The sequence below is a fragment of the Hypomesus transpacificus genome, chromosome 13 (assembly GCF_021917145.1).
Source record: "Hypomesus transpacificus isolate Combined female chromosome 13, fHypTra1, whole genome shotgun sequence".
In the NCBI taxonomy this organism is placed as follows: Eukaryota; Metazoa; Chordata; class Actinopteri; order Osmeriformes; family Osmeridae; genus Hypomesus; species Hypomesus transpacificus.
Genome location: NC_061072.1, coordinates 10,118,760 through 10,139,334, shown reverse-complemented (window position 1 = coordinate 10,139,334; position 20,575 = coordinate 10,118,760). Strand labels below are relative to the sequence as shown.

The 20,575-nt window shown below is 42.1% G+C and overlaps 1 protein-coding gene across 1 annotated transcript; it reads right to left on the bottom strand.

The window, feature by feature from the left end:
• Positions 1-712: 712 nt before the first annotated feature.
• LOC124475879 (rho-related GTP-binding protein RhoN-like) lies at positions 713-19,545 on the bottom strand. Its single transcript, XM_047032725.1, has 5 exons — positions 19,258-19,545; positions 18,729-18,816; positions 6,843-6,952; positions 4,099-4,233; positions 713-1,767 (listed from the first exon to the last, which is right to left on the bottom strand). The coding sequence occupies exons 1-5, from the start codon at positions 19,357-19,359 to the stop codon at positions 1,507-1,509; spliced, it is 696 nt and encodes a 231-aa protein (XP_046888681.1). The 5' UTR covers positions 19,360-19,545; the 3' UTR covers positions 713-1,506.
• Positions 19,546-20,575: the final 1,030 nt, after the last annotated feature.

The following is a 20,575-nucleotide window of genomic DNA, read 5'->3' as shown; positions in this document are numbered from 1 at the left end:
TCAACAGCTACAGACCCTTTATGGGCACTTAGGGCAAAATGACTTCAAAGATACCTTCCTCACCTGGATGTTTACTGAAGCATCCAGCAAGAATGAGCTATTTCCCTTCTGCGGGCTCCTAGTCTCTCATCCCTGACAATTCACATCACCTTACCATACAACTGACAACTAGCATCATTATTTAGCTAGGAAACACATAAATGTCATATTTTTTAAGGACAAACCTTTCTTTTACTGACTGGTAAAGTGACAACTTGGAAATGCTATAGGCAGACATACTACGAATAGTAAGTATTTGGTCATGAGATTACACTGTGACTTCAGGCTAAAGGCCGACAGGGTAGCAGGTTGTCAGTAGCTCTTGTCTGAACCAGTTTTCCCAGAGAGCTTCTGTGGACTGGAGGGCAGATCGGGCCTTGCCCCGGGCCAGTGTTCCGTGACCTCGCACTCACAAGCACATGAAGACATCATAGTGACGCTGTGAAATGTCACTTTGCCGCTGCTCACGGAAGCAGGAACTGGCTGGGGGCCCTGATCAGGACGGGAGGGGTGAGGAGGGACACAAAGGGGGAATGAGGATAAACTGTGGAGAGCAATAGACCAGATGGAAACTAGATCACTATATGTAAAGATCTACTGGTTACTTTCCTTCAGTGTTTCTATTGGAACCAGTAGTTCATTATGAATCTCGAATATGAAAATGTACATAGAGTAGCAGAGCAGGTGTGTTTTTTATTTCTGGATCAAACAAACAAGACATTGCTAAACAGCCCCCTGTATCCCGACATTGCAATGTCTCGCAAACATTATTATTTACTTTGTACAATTATTTAAACACATCAATATTTAGTGGTGAGTGATAATTAAAGTCTTATTTTTTTGTTCTTATTTTCCTCTGAAAGCACTTGTGGTTTTTAGTGTCATCAGCCCTGTAATTCTGTGTCTCTGGGCTTCTAACCATCCAGTTTTTATTTCAATAGATTGAATGGGACGATAACAGCATTCCCTGACATTTAAATATTAACACTTTGCGTGCATCATTTTGTGCTTGTAAATGAACACTGACACAGAAAATGGCATTTGAAGACAGGAAACAACTTAATGGAAAGGGCTCCCTTATCAATCTCATTAGAACTCTCCTCCTCCTCCTCCCCTCACATTCCTTTTTGCCTTGTTTTCTCTTGAATTAGCTACAGTAGTATCTCTCGTTGGGGTTTGTTTCTCTTTCATTTTGCTCTTATGTGTGTGGTTGTTAGAAAATGTGGCCATGATGTGGCAAGGATCCGACCCAGACACGTACAGAGAAACAGTTATACAAGGGGAAAAGAGGAAACATTTGTCGATGATGAACCGAGTCCTCTCACTCTTCAGCATTGCAATCCTTGTTGTCTTCATTGTCTTTTTTTGCAGTGCAAAAGAAACAAACAAAAACCTATAAATAAAATTCTGCGTGTCATATACATGTCCGTTTTGTACACCGTCTGGGTCAGTTGGTACAGTCCGTCCCTACATGAGCGTACAGCTCTTGGCTCGATCCTTTCTGATGGCGGGGGTTTGCTCCAGGATCTCAGTCCGTGGAGGCTGCTGGGATACCCGCTTGAGGCCCCGCCGTGAGCCGGTGCGTTTGAGCTGTGACACAGGCCGATGGACGCGCGCCACGGACGCCAGCGTGGTGACGTGGAACACGTCCCGGACACTGTTCTCAGAGTACTTGGAGGTGCACTCTGTGTAGGCCACAGCCCCTATCTGCCTGGCCAGACCGGTGCCCTGGAAACAAGGAAACCACAAAACTGTCAGTAGTGCTTTTGCAGAGTAGAATATTCTGACTACAGTTACACTGAGTCTGGTAATAATAGCACCAAGTACTTTTCATTAGCAATAAATATACATTTTATAAACTTAAAATATATGTGTATACCGCAGAGCTAGGTCTACACCGCTTTTCACACAGTTTTTGGTAAACAGTCTTAAAAACTACACATGAACTATTGTCTTGTATAGCTCTCATACTGAAGCCTATTATGTTTAGCCCTATTTAGAGCCTTGTCCTGTCTCCCCTCAATCATCATTAAACTTATATTAAAAGGAAATACAACCTAATCATGTTGGCCTGACTCAAAAGGTGGGCAGAGAGACGAAAGGAAAACCTTCATACAGTCTTCTGAATTATTCAGGAGCCGTAGAGCCGTCCAACTGGAGCAGAAAACCAAGTCTACTCTCTGAGACTGATCATTAGGTCATTAGGTCTCCCTGCATCTCACCCTGCGTTACTCTGTTTTCCTCGTATAGTCCCTCTCACACACATACTCTCACACACACACAGTTTGTATCTTTCACTCGCTCAGACGGTTTTAGCGACTTGATTAAAGATGAAAGGAGACACTGTAAGCACATCCAACAGCCGCAATTACTGTTACTGTCATGTGCCATGTCGTGTTGAAAAAACATCCGTTCAGCTTTCGTTCCTTCAGAAACATTCAGCTTCATTATCCTGCTTCTGGTTACAAATCCAACTTGAACTCAGAGTAAGGCCTTGGCTCTATCACCGGGCACTGAGAGAGATGACGGACACTTCTCTGTTTTGACCCTAAGCAGATTATGGCAGAAGGCGTGAGTTCACACAACGTTCATCCTTGTAACTGCCCAGATTCCCCTGGGATTGAATTTGTTGGAGAGAACACGTTCAGTTGCGTGGAAGTCACACGTTACTGCCATTTGCTTTTCGTTAGAGGCCAAAAAGGCCTCTGAATAGAAGTCTTTGAGGAGATGGTTCACCCTCTTGCATGTTATTAGCTCGGAGGCCATTTAAGAGATTATCTTAAAACAAAGAGGAAATGTAGTGGAATTGGTTCATTTCTATCATATAGTAGGTCCAGTCAAGTCCATTTAGGTTTCATTTGGCCTATTTCAATACATTAAAGCAAGTTAAAGTATTTTTTGTCTATTCTTTTTGTTTGAGACATCTGGATGAAACTAATCTGATGGGAAGAATTTACAACATATAACATTCTTCTTGTGGTAATGACTTGATGACACTTGCCTGTGTTTATTGTGATGTGGATAAACCAATGACACTATTCCACTGTGCATCTTTTTTCTCTCTCACCCTCTCATCTTTCTGCTATTTTTTTTGTAATATTTTTAAAGAACATTTAGTTAGCCGCGTAACTTTCATGCTTCTGTTGGTTCACAGTGCGTTCTCTTGGAGTGAAATTATGTTGTTGAAACAATGGAAAAACTGTCCTGGTAAGGTAATGCCATCATGTGTCTGTCTAAAAAGGCCATACAACAGCAGTGTTGTGTGAAAGGATTGAGAGGGAAAAGGGTAATGAGAGTGTCAGCTAAATGGAACTGAGCAGTACAATCACATGCTGTTCTCTGTCTTAGGAGAAGTAAAATATTGAGTGTGTTCTTTGCAGCAAGTTGCATTAGAATTCCTAACGGGTGGTCTGCAGTCTTTACAATACAACCTTATGGGTGTGCTATGTATTAATGCCAGAGTAGAATGGGGGAGGGGAGCGAGTCTGTGTAGCATTAACAGGTACATGGTCTAGCATTGTGAAGTGTGTTTTGTATTTGAGCTCCGTTAATCTGTCATTCTGATGGTGCACACATCCTGGAGGATCTAGTGGATTCGCCTGCACAGGGCACCTACTGCTGTACATTACAAAACCTGTTAATTCTACACTGTTGGAATTGACGTTCATCAGTCTAGGACTGTCAAATGACTGGCACAGAATAAAACAGTCCCATTAGAACTAAGACCCTCTGGGCCAGTACTTATGCTTGGGCTCTGGCTGGAAATGTTGCTCGTTGATCTGTTTTGACAAGTGGCATACTTATGACAGTGGTAGGATGCAGGTTTGACATGACAGTAAAACAGCATTCCTACCATTGAGTTTTTCCAGTTAGTCCAGTACTAGTACATGTGACACACTGAGCAGTAAGTATTTTATCCAGCATTTGATCTGAGATTCAGTTACACAGGTGTTCCCCTTGAGATGAGAAACATATCTGACAAAAGAGGTTAGGTAGGTAGGTCATTTATTCATCCCAAAGGGCAACTGCGGAAAGAGAGTTGTGGAAAGTATCTCTCACCTGCTCGTGAGTGACAGGGATGAGTCTGAGTTTGGACAGTTCTCTCAGCACGTTGAGGTCCGTCCTCATGTCCAGCTTGCAGCCCACCAGAACCACCTTGGCATTGGGACAGAACTCCTGGGTCTCTCCCTGCCACTGTGTGGAAACACGGAGGACAGACAGAACCAGTCAGAATCAGTCAGACAAGCACACCAAGACAGGTATCAATCCATGTGAGAAAAGAGTTTCTCATCAGATTTATGTTGTGCACTGTTAGAAATACATGCAGCATAGTAGATGTAACTAGGATTCAAATCCACACTAATACTGCTTTCCACAGCCACATCTGGGAAAAGCTAAATGTAGTCATTGTCACCGCCGCACAATACACATCTGAGAGTTGTCGCGTGACTATCTCGTGTCGTGTTGACTTCAGAAAAGAATGACCATTCACGTTATTGGCTCTTCACAGTAATGAGTATGTTAGCAGAACAAATGAGTAGTGTTATTTAGCACGAGCTAGCTAGACAATAAGGACCGAAAGACAGTGTTCTCTCTCTCACTCATTCTGTTCCTTCCTCTCCTCGCTCTCTCTCCACTTCTCTCCCTTATCTGACTGCTTTCATTATTCCTTCATGCTAATGCACGGGCAGTCACTTTGAACGATACTTCTCTGTTTATACTGTAGACAGAGGCTTCCTCTCTCTCTGGGTGTCTGTGTCACAGCCCTGTGCTTGTTGTATAACTCACTGAGGGCTGTTATCAGTTAGACAGAGGACCACTTGTAACAAGGAGGGGCTGTGGGCAGTTATTGTTCATGTAAGAACTTCTTTGTCATAGGCAAGAGAATCAAATAGGTTTACTGATATATTAATTATATTATTTTATTATTAGATCCAATGCATATTATTGATTTGCATTAATACATGATGTGCATAACTGTTCGTTTGAGTACACTGTGCTTTTTTATCTTAATATCAGATTGCACTCATCCTTTTACTTCAAAATTGCGACGTGATATTCGCAAAACAACACAGATTTATCCCACCGGTGTGCACATCCATTCACCATATTACAGGACATAACTAGGACTATCTCAACTTAGCTTGGGTAACATCCTAGAGTCACAGAGGCCAGTAGTTGATCAAGCCTGTGATTACAACACAGCTTCTGTTATATAACCCTCCAATATAGTGAAAGCAGCTAGCTAGTCCTCTTTCCCTTGGCCCCAGGCAATATTAATAAAAGTGACTGTGGGAAATACAGGACGTGTACTGAACGGAAGGGCTGGTATTGGGCCTGCAGAGAGCCTGTCTCTCTCTCTCTCACACACACACTTCTCGTTCTTCCGCTCTTCTCTTTAACTCGCTATTTTTCTCTCACTTTTCCCGTCTTCCTCTATTCTTTTTGACTCTGTTTCTCTCTCCCACTCATGGAGCAAGCCTCGGGGCAGGGTGCAACAGCTTCCACATCATCACTCTCAAGAGTCTAAGTTTCACACTGGAGAAAGCTGAAACCACATGAGGACAGAGAGGGAGAGGGCAGTGAAGGTAAATATAGAGGATAGAGAGGGTGATGGGAAGGATGTGGCCAGGTAAACATGTAGGGTTCAGAAGGGTTCAAAGAGAAAATACATATTGTTATGGACTACATACTGCTCATGCCTCCAAGGAAGAGGAAGAGAAAGAGTGATATTGGCTAAAAAAGTTTAGTTGAAGGCCTGGAAGACTTGAAGGAGAGGTGGGATTGATGCCCTCTTGTGAAAGGTACAGAAGGTAGGTTAACAAAGAGAGGAAATGAAAAAGGTCAGGGGCAAGTAGGAAAACTACTGGGGAGATTTTCATAACAAAAGCTAATTCTACAAGAAAATGGATGTGATGCAATGACCACACATACATAACCAAAACAAAAGCACTCATAAAATGTGGAAAAACACTCGTTTTTTTTCTTTTTATTCTTGGGTGGTTTTTCCTAGTTAGCCAATGTTTAGAATCAAAGCCCTGAATAGATAGACCATGTCACAATGGCATGCTTGGCACTTGAAAGGTTGTCTAGGTCAAGAGCCCAATTGTAGGCATCTTTTGTCAAATGGGGTATTCAACACCCATAGGCCTGTTGGCTAAAGATTATTGGGTATCTCTATAGGGGTCAGGGGTCAAGTTGGGATTCAAGTGGACCCCCAAACGAAACTGATAGTATTGTTTGGTACAAAAACAATCAAGCGTTTTTAGTCTTACAATGATGATGTCATCGGTGGGCAATGAAGCTGACAACAGGAATGTCCACTCCACAGTGAAAGACATTCCTACCGGGTTCCCACATCTCTGATATTCGCCACACACTCAGTGGGGTTTGTGCCTTTGAACCAAAAGGTGAATACGAGCCGTTCCAGAACTGATTAATGCTGTGACCTGCTGAAGGGGCTTTGGCCTTGTGACTCACTGAAAGACCACTTTCCTTTGTACGGTCCAATAGAAAAAAATAATTTCAATTTGAGTTTAGCTGTCACGTAAAGTTTGTGGATCTGAGAAACCATTGTGATTCATCTGAATTTAATTGTTATTATTTGAATTTTCTCTCATATTTACCACACACATTTCCTCACACACACATATCAACTTTTGGAAATCGTTGAAGGGACAGTTTGACCTGATTAGTACGGCAAAATCCATCACTGACAATGAACACAATTTCCTCAACTGCCTAAGAGTATTATTTTGAATGAACTAGAGCCAGTGTCTGACATGGGCACCTAGTGCACTGACCTTCTTCAGTACACTGTTGAGTGTCTCTGGTCGGCTGATGTCGAAGCAGATGAGGACGGCGTCTGCATCCGGGTAGGCTAGCGGTCGAACGTTGTCGTAGTAGGAAGAACCTGCGGGTACACAAAAACACATCATTCATATTTATTCATATTTTCTACATTGACAAGATTGTTGTTTTGTTTTTACAACAGTGTTGTGAAAATGTCTGATCTGACAAAACTGAGATTGTCATACCTGCTCATTATGACTGACTAAGATTATTAGACCATTATGAGTAATTTTGTCATGTTTTATTTTAGAATGGCATTTTAAAGAGAGGAGGGGGGAGCCCCTCCCCCTGTGATCTGGCCAGGGGACACTAAGAGGCACATTCTTGGGGATAGCTGAATGTGTAAGAGGAACAATTCCCTCCACCGCAGTCTCTATTGTCACCCATACCATGTCCCATTGTCACTGCTCACATGACTCTGGGCACTGCACAAAAACCTGTCTGGGCTAGAATGTGCAAAGACAGACTTTTGAACAAATGCCAGCACGGGCACATGCCTCCCACGCATCCCTATACATGGATACAAAGAGTCAGAACACAACACTGAAAATCATGCCAAACACTGAATATACAGCCCATTTTGTTCAGTACACACACTGCTATTTTAAATATATTTTAAAGTGAACACAATAAAAAACTGGACTTAAACCCTAAACGATCTGACACACTAAGTGGAAGGCACAGCTAAGGTTCCCTCAAATATACAAACCACATACAGTTGACATGAACTGATCTCAAACATCCTCATGTAATTAGCATCTAAACAAAAGGATGCAAGCTCGAAGGGAACAGCATACCTTTACCAAAACCACCTTCATGCACACATTTATTTTGCAGTTAAACATCTGCAAGCAAACTATTCACACAAACCGACTCGCCCATTTCACTGTGTGCTAGAAACAGCTCTTGCCAGGAAGTGTGTTAATGAGGGACAGATGTAGCTCAGACAGACGTGGGCATGCTTGTGTATGAGATGTGGAGATGTGGTCAAAATGAAAATGACAAGAGAGTATACGACCAGAAAGGTCAAACTAAAGGCCGTACCCTTTCTCTACACGGTCTGACTCCCTGACTAACCTCCTGAGTCTCCAGGGTTTCTCCAGCACATTGCAAACGAGGATGATTCATAGCAGAGAGAGAAAAAAGGAAAAGGGGGCTTTGGGGAGCAAGGTAAAGAGAGAAAAGAACAGACTGAGAGGGAAGTGTGGATCAGAAAAAGATCAAGAAAGATTAGACGAGAAAGGTGGATGTGCTGCACAGTGCAAGGACAGAGGTGGAACAGAGATGGGTGCCTTCTCCACAGCAGCTAAACAGCTAGAACTCCCCTCCGCACATCTCCTCCCTCTTTCATTCCCTCTACCTTTGTGTCAAACTCTCCCGTTCCTAAATCCGCTCCTTTGGACCAGTCGCAGTGTGAGGCCTGCAGGAGTCTCTTGCACACTGGACTGTCTCCCATGCTGTTCACATTAGACACACAACAGGGACTTGGACCCCTCGCGGTCCCCATATACCCTGCTACATACCCATATGGCTCCCTTACACCCCCCTCTGCCTCTACCCCATGCCCTCCTTATGGTCCCCATACACCCCCTGGCATCAGGACTCTCCTTGTGCCAGCTGCAGCACAGCTCCTAGCTATGCAACCTTGCCCGTTTTTGACACAATAATGAAAAAATGACCGAAGGGGAAAAAAGTGAACTACTGTACCACGACTTTCAAACTAGTGTCATGTCTTCTGTTGAGGTAAGGAGACTAATGAATGTGTGTTGCTGATAAATCATTTAAGGTATTAAAACATATTTAAGTGTATGAAGCCTAAGAGATAGAGAAGGCTTAAGTGCATTCTGTTTCAATGTATCTATTTCAGTAGGTAAAAATAGTTTGTGCAGAGTACATTTTTTCCAAAAAGTGTTGTGCCAGCACCAGACGCTATAGTTCAAACATTAATAAACATGCATAAAAAATGCATGGCGCAAAGTGAACCAAAATGACTGTCAACCAGCTAAACACTCTAAACCTCATTGCCTGTCTGTTTCAAAAATTTACATTTGAGATTTTACTATAAAACTGTTCCCTGACTACCTATTGCCACTTCTGAAATATCGCTGATCCAATTTGGGCAATGGCAAGGGACACAGTACACAGAGGCTTTTGCAGTACTGCATAGCCAGCAGTTTTGTAAGCAAGCAAACCCTACAGTAGGCTATATAGGCTAAAACTATGCAGACTAATGTAGTTATTGAGCAAAAATTTGTGCGTGCTGAATGTGGAAAAATACCAGCTAGCTATAGTTATACATACCAGTGAGATCTTTCCCTCATTATTCATAATACAAGACATGACTTCCTTTCTACACAATACATACCCTTTACGGAGTGAGATTGCTTTGGGAGACCTGCTTAATTTCTTCCATAATAAACTAGGTTCCCAAAATGACTTTGTTCTAGTCTTTCTGTTCCCTGTTTCAAGGATTATTACATTCACGTCAATGGGAACAAAGAAACAGGATACTAAAAGGCGCTGGGTGGCTTATTAGATGTGAGCACATCAAGTGGAAAATTCCAATGGGGTTAAACAAGGAATATGATGCACTGACATAAAATGCTGAAATATGTTTTTATTGCTTTTGTGTGGACCACAATGTGGATGTGCAAGGAGCTTCTGCTATCACTCAAATGGAGGATTTGAGATGTTTAAGAGTTTATTGAACACGGGTGTCTCTAGCAGTGTCGGTATTTGCGACGTTTGCTCTGTTTCTGTGAAAGATGTAGAATATGCTCTGGAATTGGCTCAGCTTAGCTGTAGTGGGTTCTGCTGGTCCACCTACGTTTTAATTAGGAGATATTTATTTATTGTTGCATAACAATGCTTGTACTATTTACAATTTTTTGTATTTTTATATTGTAAATTATTTGGTTACTTTACATTTCTATTGTATATTTTTTATTCTAAATCCCCTTAGTATTAGTTAGACTTTGTACCTTTAGTATAGTTAGTCCACATATTAACATTTTAAGATTCCTATATGTTTAATGTATGCACCTTCCTGACAAATTAAATTCCTTGTATGTGCAAACTTTCATGGCGAATAAAACTCTTTCTGTAATTTTTTTTTGCCAACTGCCAATTCACACTTTATAGGGCCCGTTGAGGAAAAACATTTTTGATAGAAACAATTAAAATGTGTTCCACTCCCCAGAACACACAGCAGAAATGAGACATGCTGAATGCTAAAAAATAGGTTGATGAAATTCCATTACAGCATTATATAATGATAAAAAAAGAATTTATGCCTCTTTACCTTTGCTTTCTGTTTTCAAGCAGAAATAATGGGGGAGGAAGCTTCTTTCCCATAAAAGTCAAAGATAATTAACAAGATGCTGACAACAAAATGGCCGTTGCATTAGCCTGTGAACAGTAGCTGTTTGATAACATATAAAGATGACAGAGGATCCGCTTCGATTTACAGCTTCATTAAAACTAAGTGTGCTTCTTATTTAGTACTGTGGCCTTCTGTGACAGAGATATTTATCTCTCTTTGTTTATGCGCTTTTGATTCACTTTATCGCGCACACCAGTGTTTGTGTTTTATTGCCAAAGCAGCAGACATTTTCAGGTAGCATTACAGTATCGTAGCAACCTGAGCAGAAAAGAAAGAGTATCTTTGTTCTGAACATGAATGGAAGGATGTAAACAAACTGGAAAGTCGGACAGTTTTCTCAGGGGCTTCCTTGATGTTCACAATGTTGTGTGGAAACCTAATGAACAGATGCAAGCTGTTGGCTATAGGATATTTGCTTGTGTAAAACTTTAGTGAACAATAACATAACACCTCTCTCTCTCTCTCCCACACACACACACACACACACACACACACACACACACACAGTCCCTGATCTCATGGTGGCATGGCTTGACCTAATCCATGCTCATCAACAGAAGCTAATGTTTATTGATGTTTTAACTTTTTGACCCTTCCTCGGACTTGTGGTTTGACACTCTCTGGGGGCAAGCCTGCTGTCGAAGCACATATGTAATTTAAACGGCAGTCCATCTGTCTTTCTTTATAACCCCGTTTTCATTTTCAAAATGCTGCTGGTTTGCCCTGTATGCAACCAGGTTGAGGAAAGAATGCTGTTGCTGTAATATACTTTCATACTGCAGTCAGTAAACAACTAAGCCAAAATAATCAGCAACAGGGGCAGAAAGCATCTCTATGACTACATATGAAAGCACTGTAATAGCCTTAACCCTACCCTTATAGCCTTGAATAGATTATATCTAATTTCAGGTATATGCCTAGTGAAATGTCAAAGTGGTGTGTTTCGGTATGGTACGGTATACAGCAGTATGCAGCCACGCATGAACTGAAAATGGCCAAGCCATCCTATGACACTCCATGGGGTTGTCATGTGTTTGATTCTAACAAGGTGCATTCTTCTTCTCTTTGGGTAGTCTTTTTCCTCAGATGGTTGGCCGTGGTCTCTGCATTGGCAGCATGTGTTGTTCCCTGATTTTGTTATGTAATATGTTTTTTTAATACTGTGTTTGACAGGGTTTAGCCTATATTTAGTAGTCGTTTTGTCTCCCATTAGGTGTTTTGTTTCCCAGTAAAAATACATTTTAAGTGATATGCTTTAATGCGCATCATGCACAGAGCTCTGAGGTGACAGTTAATTGGCTATATCTGTTTCCCACAGAGAGAAAAGCGCAGTGTATTGTCTTGACATGCAACAAACAGTGATTCAATTCCAAAACATTTGTACACAAAAGCTCATAAATGATTCACCTTGATGGAATTGGAAGCCTGGCAGCTCTTTTTGGCAATGAGGAAGTGGATTAACTGGTATTTCCTGTTGCAGTTTAAACAGCTGATTAACCGATGCCTCCAAAGGCTGTTTCTTCTGCTATGAAAACAGGTAATGGTGTAAAACCTTGGAGCACAACACCTGTATAGGGTTGAGAAGGTTGAAAGTACATGCTCTCATCCTGACCATAAGACACATTTCCAAAGCAGTGGGTTGTGTAAGCCCAAACTGAAAATAGTCCATTACCAGTTGCCTTTATATTTTCAAAGGTAACTGAGCTATATGGCTGTATTGAAGCCCAATTTAATGTTTTCAGAACCATCTTTGACTCAAGGTTTGCAACCTCACAGTCCCAAACTATTGATTTCATTCATTTTACTGGACGTTACCTGATTGGATATAAATTCACCCTGCTGGGCTTTAGCCCTGTACACATCCTGTTAGGTTGCATGGAAATCATGAGTACAGAAGGAGATATGGACACAGTGTGGTGCTTTGAAAACAACCTAGGGGGAAACTGGTTGAAGACAAGGCAGCTAATAGTCAGATTAGCCATACAGGATTAGCATACTGAAATAAATTTGGTTCACTTAACACAGAAACTATCACAGATTGGAGAAACAGAATCTCAGCAGGATATTCACACACTTTGCAGGGCTAGCACTGTAATGGAACACTCTCACACACGCGCACGCACACACACACACACACACACACACACACACACACACACACACCGTGGTCCAGAAAGTTCATTCCAATTTCAGTCCTGTGTCCTTTTCACATGTAAAGTCTAATGTCTGACATCTTCTTTCTTCCCTATTTTCATGTTTTCCATTTTGTACACCGCAGATTAAAATGAGAAAATGCCACTGAGGTGTTAAGATCAGGAAAGGAAATGCCGTAGACTGTCAATCGCTTTTGACAAGCGCTTCATATTCCAGACACAGCTGACTATAAGCAGATGACTTGTAGATAACACTACACGTACTGCACAGTTTATGAGCACAAACCATCCAGAGAATCTGAGAAACATCAATTTAAATGATCCAGGATGAGTTTGCGCCATGGATAATCAGCAAAACAAATATGTGTAACCAACGTAAACAATGGTCCTTTTAAGGGATTATTAGGCCCAGGATATTCTAGAACCATTAGTTTTTTTTATTTGTGACGGTCACTGAGTTTTACCTTACAGTTGTTACATTAAAATGAGAGAATAATCACAGAAAAAAATGGATCTAAAAAAAACTAGCATATGACACTTTTGGTTGAGCAAAAAGGAAAGATAGCACTACTCCCTTTGGGGTGGGGCACTGTTGCCCTGGGGACATGTTGTGTCCAGGCCTGCTTGTGCTCACGTGGGCTATCTACCAAGCCGCTCTATGTGGTTAGCATGTTCTCACCCCTACTCAAATGGGTTCTCTCCACAAAAAGAACCCCATGACAAAAACATGCAACACAGAACAAATCTTCTCTGCCTTGTCCCTGACGGTGACATGAGCACTTGGAATTTGTCCCCGGGTCCCGCTGACATGGCTGTCCACTGCTGTGGGCTGCCCTCAAAGAAGGAACAGCATGGATGGGAAAATACAAAGATCAAATGTGTTCGTTGGACACTCCAGCATGCATGTCTGTCTGTGTGTGAATGTTCTCAGTCCCACCGCTCCCTGCACGCGTGTCGTGCTGGAAGATGAATACACGTTTTGTACTTTTTCCATCTTACAATTATTTGAACCAGAGGACATCTCTACACAGAATTCAAAAGTGAAAGGTAAGCCAGAAAAATGCACCACAGCCAGCTGGGCTGGGTCAATCCCAGAGCAGATTCTGCTTCTGCCAGGAAGAAAGTGGTTCCACAGAAGCAGAGCAACCGTCACAAGTATCGACACCACAAGAGATCTCGTGTTCAATAAACTTCTGCACATCAACATTGTGGTCTGCACAGAAGCAATACAAAATTGTTCTGCATTTCATATCATTGTATCATGTTCCTTGTGTTACTCCATTTGAATAATTGATCTGATAAACCACTCAGTGCCTTTTAGTATCCTGTTTTTCATCCATTTACATTAACTTTAATAATCATAAAAAAAGGAACCGAAACAAAAGGAAATTATTGTGAATCTGGTTTTACAGTTTCGAAAAGAAATTCAGTAGATCTCCCACAACTTTTCTCAGTAATGGCTCGATATTGTCTGGATAGGCCTGTGCGGTCAGGGCAATGTCTTGAATTATGAATGAGGGACAGAATGGGTTTGGGGTCTGTGGAAGAGACGGATGGAGCCCTTGAGTGGCCCTCTTTGGCTTAGTCTGTGTGTCTATATACAGTAGATGTGTGTCCGTGTGCGTGTGTGTGTGTGTCTCAAAGCATTCTGAGGGTCTATCAAGTGAGTTGGGAGGAGATGGATAGTGCTTCCCATGAGGACGAGAGGAGGAAGCATCTGGCCCATTGATTTTCAATGTTCCCTGAGTTTCTAATGGGCTCTATGACCAGGAGAGTATCAGACCATCTAGACAGAACTGGCTCACAGTAAACACACTTTCTGACAGTCATTTATCAGTCTACTGCTTTTAACGTGACCTTCATTCATTCAGTCACAAGCACTTTGGAGAGCCTGCTCCCCTCCAGGAACTTGCTTACTTGCACATCCATGTAAACACACACACACTCATACACACACACACACTTCTTGCCCTTCTCCTCTTCCTTCTTCTCGTTCACCCAAGCACTTACTCACAGCCAGCGTAATATACAACTTGAGTACGTGCACACACACACACACACCTGGTTTATCCACAACACTGCACTTTGACTTAGAAACTCACAGCTAGAAGCACTTTTCATGTGTGTGTCTGTCCTCTTCCCCCCCCCACCCCGCACACACACAAACACCTGAAAGTCCACACACACACACACACACACACACACACACACACACACACATACAAATGGGTGTGCTAAGCTCCTGTAATGGAAGCAGGTGCCACTCCCCCTCTCTGTCTCCCTGAGTGCATGAGGGTGTGCTTTCAGGGAGTCAACATCTGATAGGGGGGTCATAAAACCACCTCATGAATTAATGATAATGTGTTGTGTGCTAATACCAGAGTGGGTCTTCTTCACCATGTGCAATGCAACAGGGAGGAGAGACAGAGAGAGAGAGACAGAGAGAGAGAGAGAGAGAGAGAGAGAGAGAGAGAGAGAGAGAGAGAGAGAGAGAGAGAGAGAGAGAGAGAGACAGAGAGACAGAGAGAAAGAGACAGAGACAGAGAGACAGAGAGAAAGAGAGACAGAGAGACAGAGAGACAGAGAGTGGATGTGCTTGGATAACAGCAGTAATCTATACATTGTGGTAGGTGTGGCTGAGATAGAGAGACAGAAAGTGTTTGTGTATATGTGTTTGGGCAGTTTCCTTGACCCCTTAGATCAAATCCAGACCCAAATCCTTCAGAGGGGTGCTGGTAGTGAATGTCACTGCAGATTCAGGAGACTCAGGTAGTACTGTATTTTAGCATGATCTTATTAAACATACAAACACAGTATTTTGGGCGTGGTGGTTCTGCTTCATGACAGCTCTCTGTGAGAGACTTTGTTGCCACATTAGTATATCAGAGAGCTTAGATATCCATCATCTCCCTGACATATTGTGCAAAGATAGAACCTAGGCTGCAGGCTAGGGCGGTGGAGGAAGTGCTTTAGTAAAGCACTTCCTTAGCGGCAATGTCAGACGAGCATGAGAGTTCCTGGTCTTGATTCGACTGCTCAGACTCAACTTTGCTCATTTGTGTAGGTTTTCTCCTACAGTATCTAATGTAAGCTGTGACATGGTTAACAATTAATTGTGGGGTGGATGGACAGGTGTCTTAAACACAATTATTTAAGGGTGATGCTTTTGAATGTTATAGTTTAATTTGAGGTATGAATGAGTTTTTAGTTGTGTTATTAAAATACTGAAACCCTTCATAATTTTGTTTACACATCATTCAATGCAGTTCAAGACAACTGCAATGTAAACATCAGATAATCCAAACCACTCTAATAAAAGCCAGATACTGAAACTGTACGTAACAGAATTGCAGATAAATCCCTGACCAACCCACCCAAAATAACACAAACATACACAAACAAATCCGCCCTCAAATCCACCAGCTCATCCACGGGGCCTTTTTCAATTTGTAGAATTGTTAGATAATGGCGATGGATCAATGGTTTGTGCCAAGTGCCCGCCTCCTTTCTCTGGTGGATGTGTCAGTCTTTTGTCACAATGCATAAACAGATTAGTTTAAGCTTTCTGTGGCAATGTGGATTGTGACTGTGGCTCCATCTGGACTTCTGTGTGGACGGAAGGGACAGAGATGGTGAGATGAGGCGAAGTTGGAGTTAGGGGCGATGCTAGGCTAATCAAGCGTAATGATGGTAAGAGGCATTAGCCCAACAGAGTGGGACTCTTGACCTTGTTTAGACTCAGAACGAGGGGTAAGGAAGCAAGAGTACGAGAGGATGGAGTGTTGGGGAGGAAAGAGAGAAGGGGGAGAGAGATATCAAGAGATAACTAATCCATGAGAAAAGAGACAGAGGGCAATCAAGGAGCGGGTGAAAGTGAAGGAGGAAGAGAAGAGGGAGAGAGACTGATGCCCTGACGTGCTGGGTGACAAATAGAAGGAGAACGAAGGCGACAGAGGGCAAGTGTTTGGTCAGTGAGGCAGCAAGGAGTTACAAGTGTACAGTTAATTACTACCACTCAATTTCTGAAAGCTAGCTCTGGCTCCAGTGTAGCAGCTGGCACCTCTAGCTCGTCCTTTAAGACTGCCAAGCCCACTCCATGTTTCCCCTATTTGCTTACCTTTAATACCTGTTAAGTCACTCCACATTATACAGTCTGTCTCTATTCACCTCACTCCACTTGGTCTGCCCACTTATATCTTGTAATTTTTCGCCTCGATTTCTAGAAATGTCTTGATGATTCTATTGAATGAGGTGTGATGCTGTGGACATCCCAGGTTTAAAAGCCTGCACCTGCTATACTTTACATCCTCATTGCATGATAAGAAACAGCGGCGCATCCCGACTTTAAGTCAACATCCACTTCAGTTCACACGTTGGCTGTACAGCCCTCCATCTCACTCCACTCTAGTAATCTGAATACTTGTACCCTTCGTCAGTCCACTGCACTTGTCCGCTCCGTCTGCCTACTCCACTCTCTCCCCTACTCCCCTCAGCTCCACCAGCCCTGCAGCCGACAGTAGTCCTAAAGCTGCTACAGCCAGCCTGCCGCGGCCTCACTCACTAATTAGCTACAGAAAGCCGAGGGAGAGGAAGAGAGGAGGGTGAAAATGAGAGAGGTACAACAGAGAAAGACAGCAACAAAAGGGTGGAAACAAATGGTGAGAGGACAAAGGGAGATAAATGGTTGAAAAGAGGAGTACATGGACGAGTGAGGGGAATGAAAAAGAAAGACCAATAGACAGAAGGAACTGAACGGAGAGTGTGAAATGCCGAAACAAACGAGGTGACTCCAAAGGACCAATCGGAAATGACGAAAATGATGACTTTCCCAAATTATTAAAGCAATATTGGCCGACAGTATGACAGATCCTGGGACAGACCCATGGGGTTTGTGAGGGTTTGCGTTCAGTGGTGGCAACCCAGGTCTGCGTCTCACACTGGATTTTCAGTAACAGTGTTACAGTAGCCTACGTATCAGAGGCCCTGATGTTCCAGTCCTTACGCTGTCACACCTTCACACACACAGACCTCGTTCTTCTTCTGCTCTCCTGCTGCCAGGCTACTTTAACACATTAGCTTGGTGTTCTAGCCAGCACATATACACTCACGCGCTTGGCTGTATCTCACGCATGTCTGCACATGACTGTTTAAGCGGGTGTCTATGTCTGTAGATTCACACACATTCAGCCATGTGGAGGAATTGTCACCTTTGCGTATTTAAACGTGTTTACAAACAAAACAGACACACCATTTTTACCCAAGCACAACACTGCTGATCACATCATCATCGGCGATGATAGTATACACATTCATTCTATGGCACTCTTTACCTAACAATAAAATGTACTTGACTCAACACAAAAGCAAGATAAACATAAAAGACCAGATATTCCTACCTCCATTTACTCTGTCCTATCTGTGTGTCAAGTCACTGTAACTGCTGGAAGTGCTGGTGTGGGTGACAGAACACCTGTCTACTGGGATATTCCCAGATAAGCCCTATGTTTAACTAGACATATGTTCTAACATCTGTCTCCCAAGTAACAAGGATTTTTATTTTTTTTATTTTATTGTTTTGTTGTTTTCCCCTTTAAGAGTTTACATAAAAAGGGGTCAAATATTTCCCTGATGACAGTTAATAGTCTATGCGTAGTTTTAGGTGGGGCACCATGACCAATCGGTGACAATGACATTACTTCAGATGAGGTGAATTCCTTTTTGGTGCGGTCACTCATCATTGGTGTTATCCTTATAGCTTGGTGAAATGGTTGTCAGTGAAATGTAGTTATATAACTAATAAAAGTAACTTCCCAAGCAAAGAAGCACTTGAGCCTCTAGTTTACTCTTGTTGTCTAGTTATCCTGCTGTCTTCATAACTTCTGTGATTCTGCAAATGTATCTTTTGTCAAGTTCCACTTATTTTGGAACAGGTTTTGGGGCGTTAGGGGTGGTAGGAAGGGAAATTTACTATTGTTATTTGATGGAAGGAGAACTTAAACCTCAATATCTGACCATTTAGTACTGCGGAAATGTAGTTGAGCACTTTATGTAAAGTGTTGTTATAAATAAATACAAACATAATGTATTGTTGTACAGACATGTATTTAAATGTTCCCATGGGTTTATATTTACATTACTAGATGCTGGTAATGTTTCGGCACTCCTGATGTCTTGAACACAATAATGCATTGCGCTAAACGAGTACCCTACCAAAATGTGGACATTGCATACAAGCCATCATGGCGGCTCACTGTCAATATCTTATTATGTGTCAACTGCGAGAAAACAATCATAGTTTTTACCTGACGTGTCCCACATGTTTAGCTCAATCCTCTGTTTGTCGATTTCGAAACTGGCCGTGTAGTTTTCGAAGACCGTGGGAACATAATTCTAAAGGAGAAAGTTACCACTCATTACAATAGAATTATGTACTCAGACCTTTTTTAAACGCATAATCTATGAAAAATACAATTGGAAAATGTCTATAGCGCTGTCTCGGACGATGTAAAAATATCAACAATAGCTGACTCATTGGTACTGTCTTCATGTTAAGTAAAGTGGAAGTCTCTCTTAAAAAAAAAGTTGTTGCAGGTGAATATCCAATTGTTAAGGAGTCAGCATGTCACAGAAAAACTCACTAAAATTGAAAACTGTTGAAATAAAAACTTTTGGGGGTTACAATCTCGTTTAATTGTACTGTAGGTAGGCTAAGGTGCTGCTGCGCGCTTTGCGTAAAAGCGCATCCAGCTGTTTGGGTTTAAACGTAGGCTATGACAGTCAATGAAATATTGTTTACAACGTTTAAAAAAAATACTCTATATTATGACGTACCTCTGGGTAAGAGTCTTTGGCAAATACATGGAGTAGTGCAGTTTTGCCACACTGCGTATCGCCGACCACCACGATCTTACAGCGGCTGCCTTTGCTCTCCATGGTGCCGTCAAAGTGTGTTTTTTTCCGTGGTACTTCGTTGTCATTTAGATAAACACGTCGAAATTCACAAAATAAAGTGCTGTTGGTACTTTTCTAATCTGTTTCCGATTTAATGTCCAGTGTTTTGTCCCTCTCACCTTTGCGACATAGTTCCCACGGTGAAGCAGTGGTGAATGCTGCTCAGCAGAACTGACTGTTTTGTTTTTTCTTCTGACCCCGCCCATCAGCTGCTAAACACCCAATGACGAAGCACATGAAAGAATAGCCTATGTATTTGCACGTGTAACCGCTACTGTTAAATAGGCTACATCATACAATCACAATTGCATTAGGCCGACAAATAATAAATCTGTGTCTACCTCTCAAATAATCTACTCCTCTATATCAACACATCGTAAACTTATGGAGTGATATCAATGTCAATGGTCTCGAGTATTCAATCAATTGTTACCCTGCTTTGTAAGATAACATAACCCAGTCCACAGAAAAGGTACCAAGAAAACAATTAGTAGAACTGAACCGAACAAAATGTGGTTGTAAGAGAAACGATTGAAGTGATTAGGATCCCCCTTTAAACATGCCCACACTCCATCATGAACTCAGATCACAAACACAAACAAATGTGACACTAACAGTGTCGATGTAAGCAGTTTGTGAGAAACAAAACACTGTGGATCATCATCAACTGGGGTGGTAAAAAAGTAAAGGGTCAATTGAAAGCAGAGACATACAATTAATAGCTAGAATATGTTTCCCATGCATTAGCATCCCTGCCACATGTGATGCTGTTATGATACAGATAAATATGTCCGTTAAGGGTAAGGAACTTGCTTCATCAGTTACCAATAATGAGCCTCGATCGCCATCTTCTGGTGACATGTATTTACTGAATTGATATTTTTATTGTTCACATGAATCTTACTAAAACAACGCAACATAAATCCAAGTGGTCTTGCTAGATGAGACCTACATGCTGTAGCCTACTAGCAGTTGATGTTTAATAATGCACAGTGGTCTGCTATTGTTTCAGCGTTTAAAAGTGCTTTCAGGCTTTGGATTTCTTCCACACACCACCTTATCCTCTGTTGCCTGGCTCTGGAGGGCCTCGGGGGCACTCCTCTCCTCATTATCAAACCCAGGGGCGAATCTAGGTTACCACTTTTGGGGGGGCTAAGCCCCTATATAAAACAGCAAAACTAGGGGGGTCTGGGAGCAT

What these genes read in the sequence shown, in the direction of transcription:
- LOC124475879 (XM_047032725.1), bottom strand. Translation starts at nt 19,359, where the DNA reads ATGGAGAGCAAAGGCAGCCGCTGTAAGATCGTGGTGGTCGGCGATACG. An exon ending in CCAAAGACTCTTACCCAGAG is followed by an intron (nt 18,817 to 19,257) that starts GTACGTCATAAT and finishes TTTCTCCTTTAG; the next exon opens with AATTATGTTCCCACGGTCTT. An exon ending in TCCCTGTCACTCACGAGCAG is followed by an intron (nt 1,768 to 4,098) that starts GTGAGAGATACT and finishes CCTTGTTTCCAG; the next exon opens with GGCACCGGTCTGGCCAGGCA.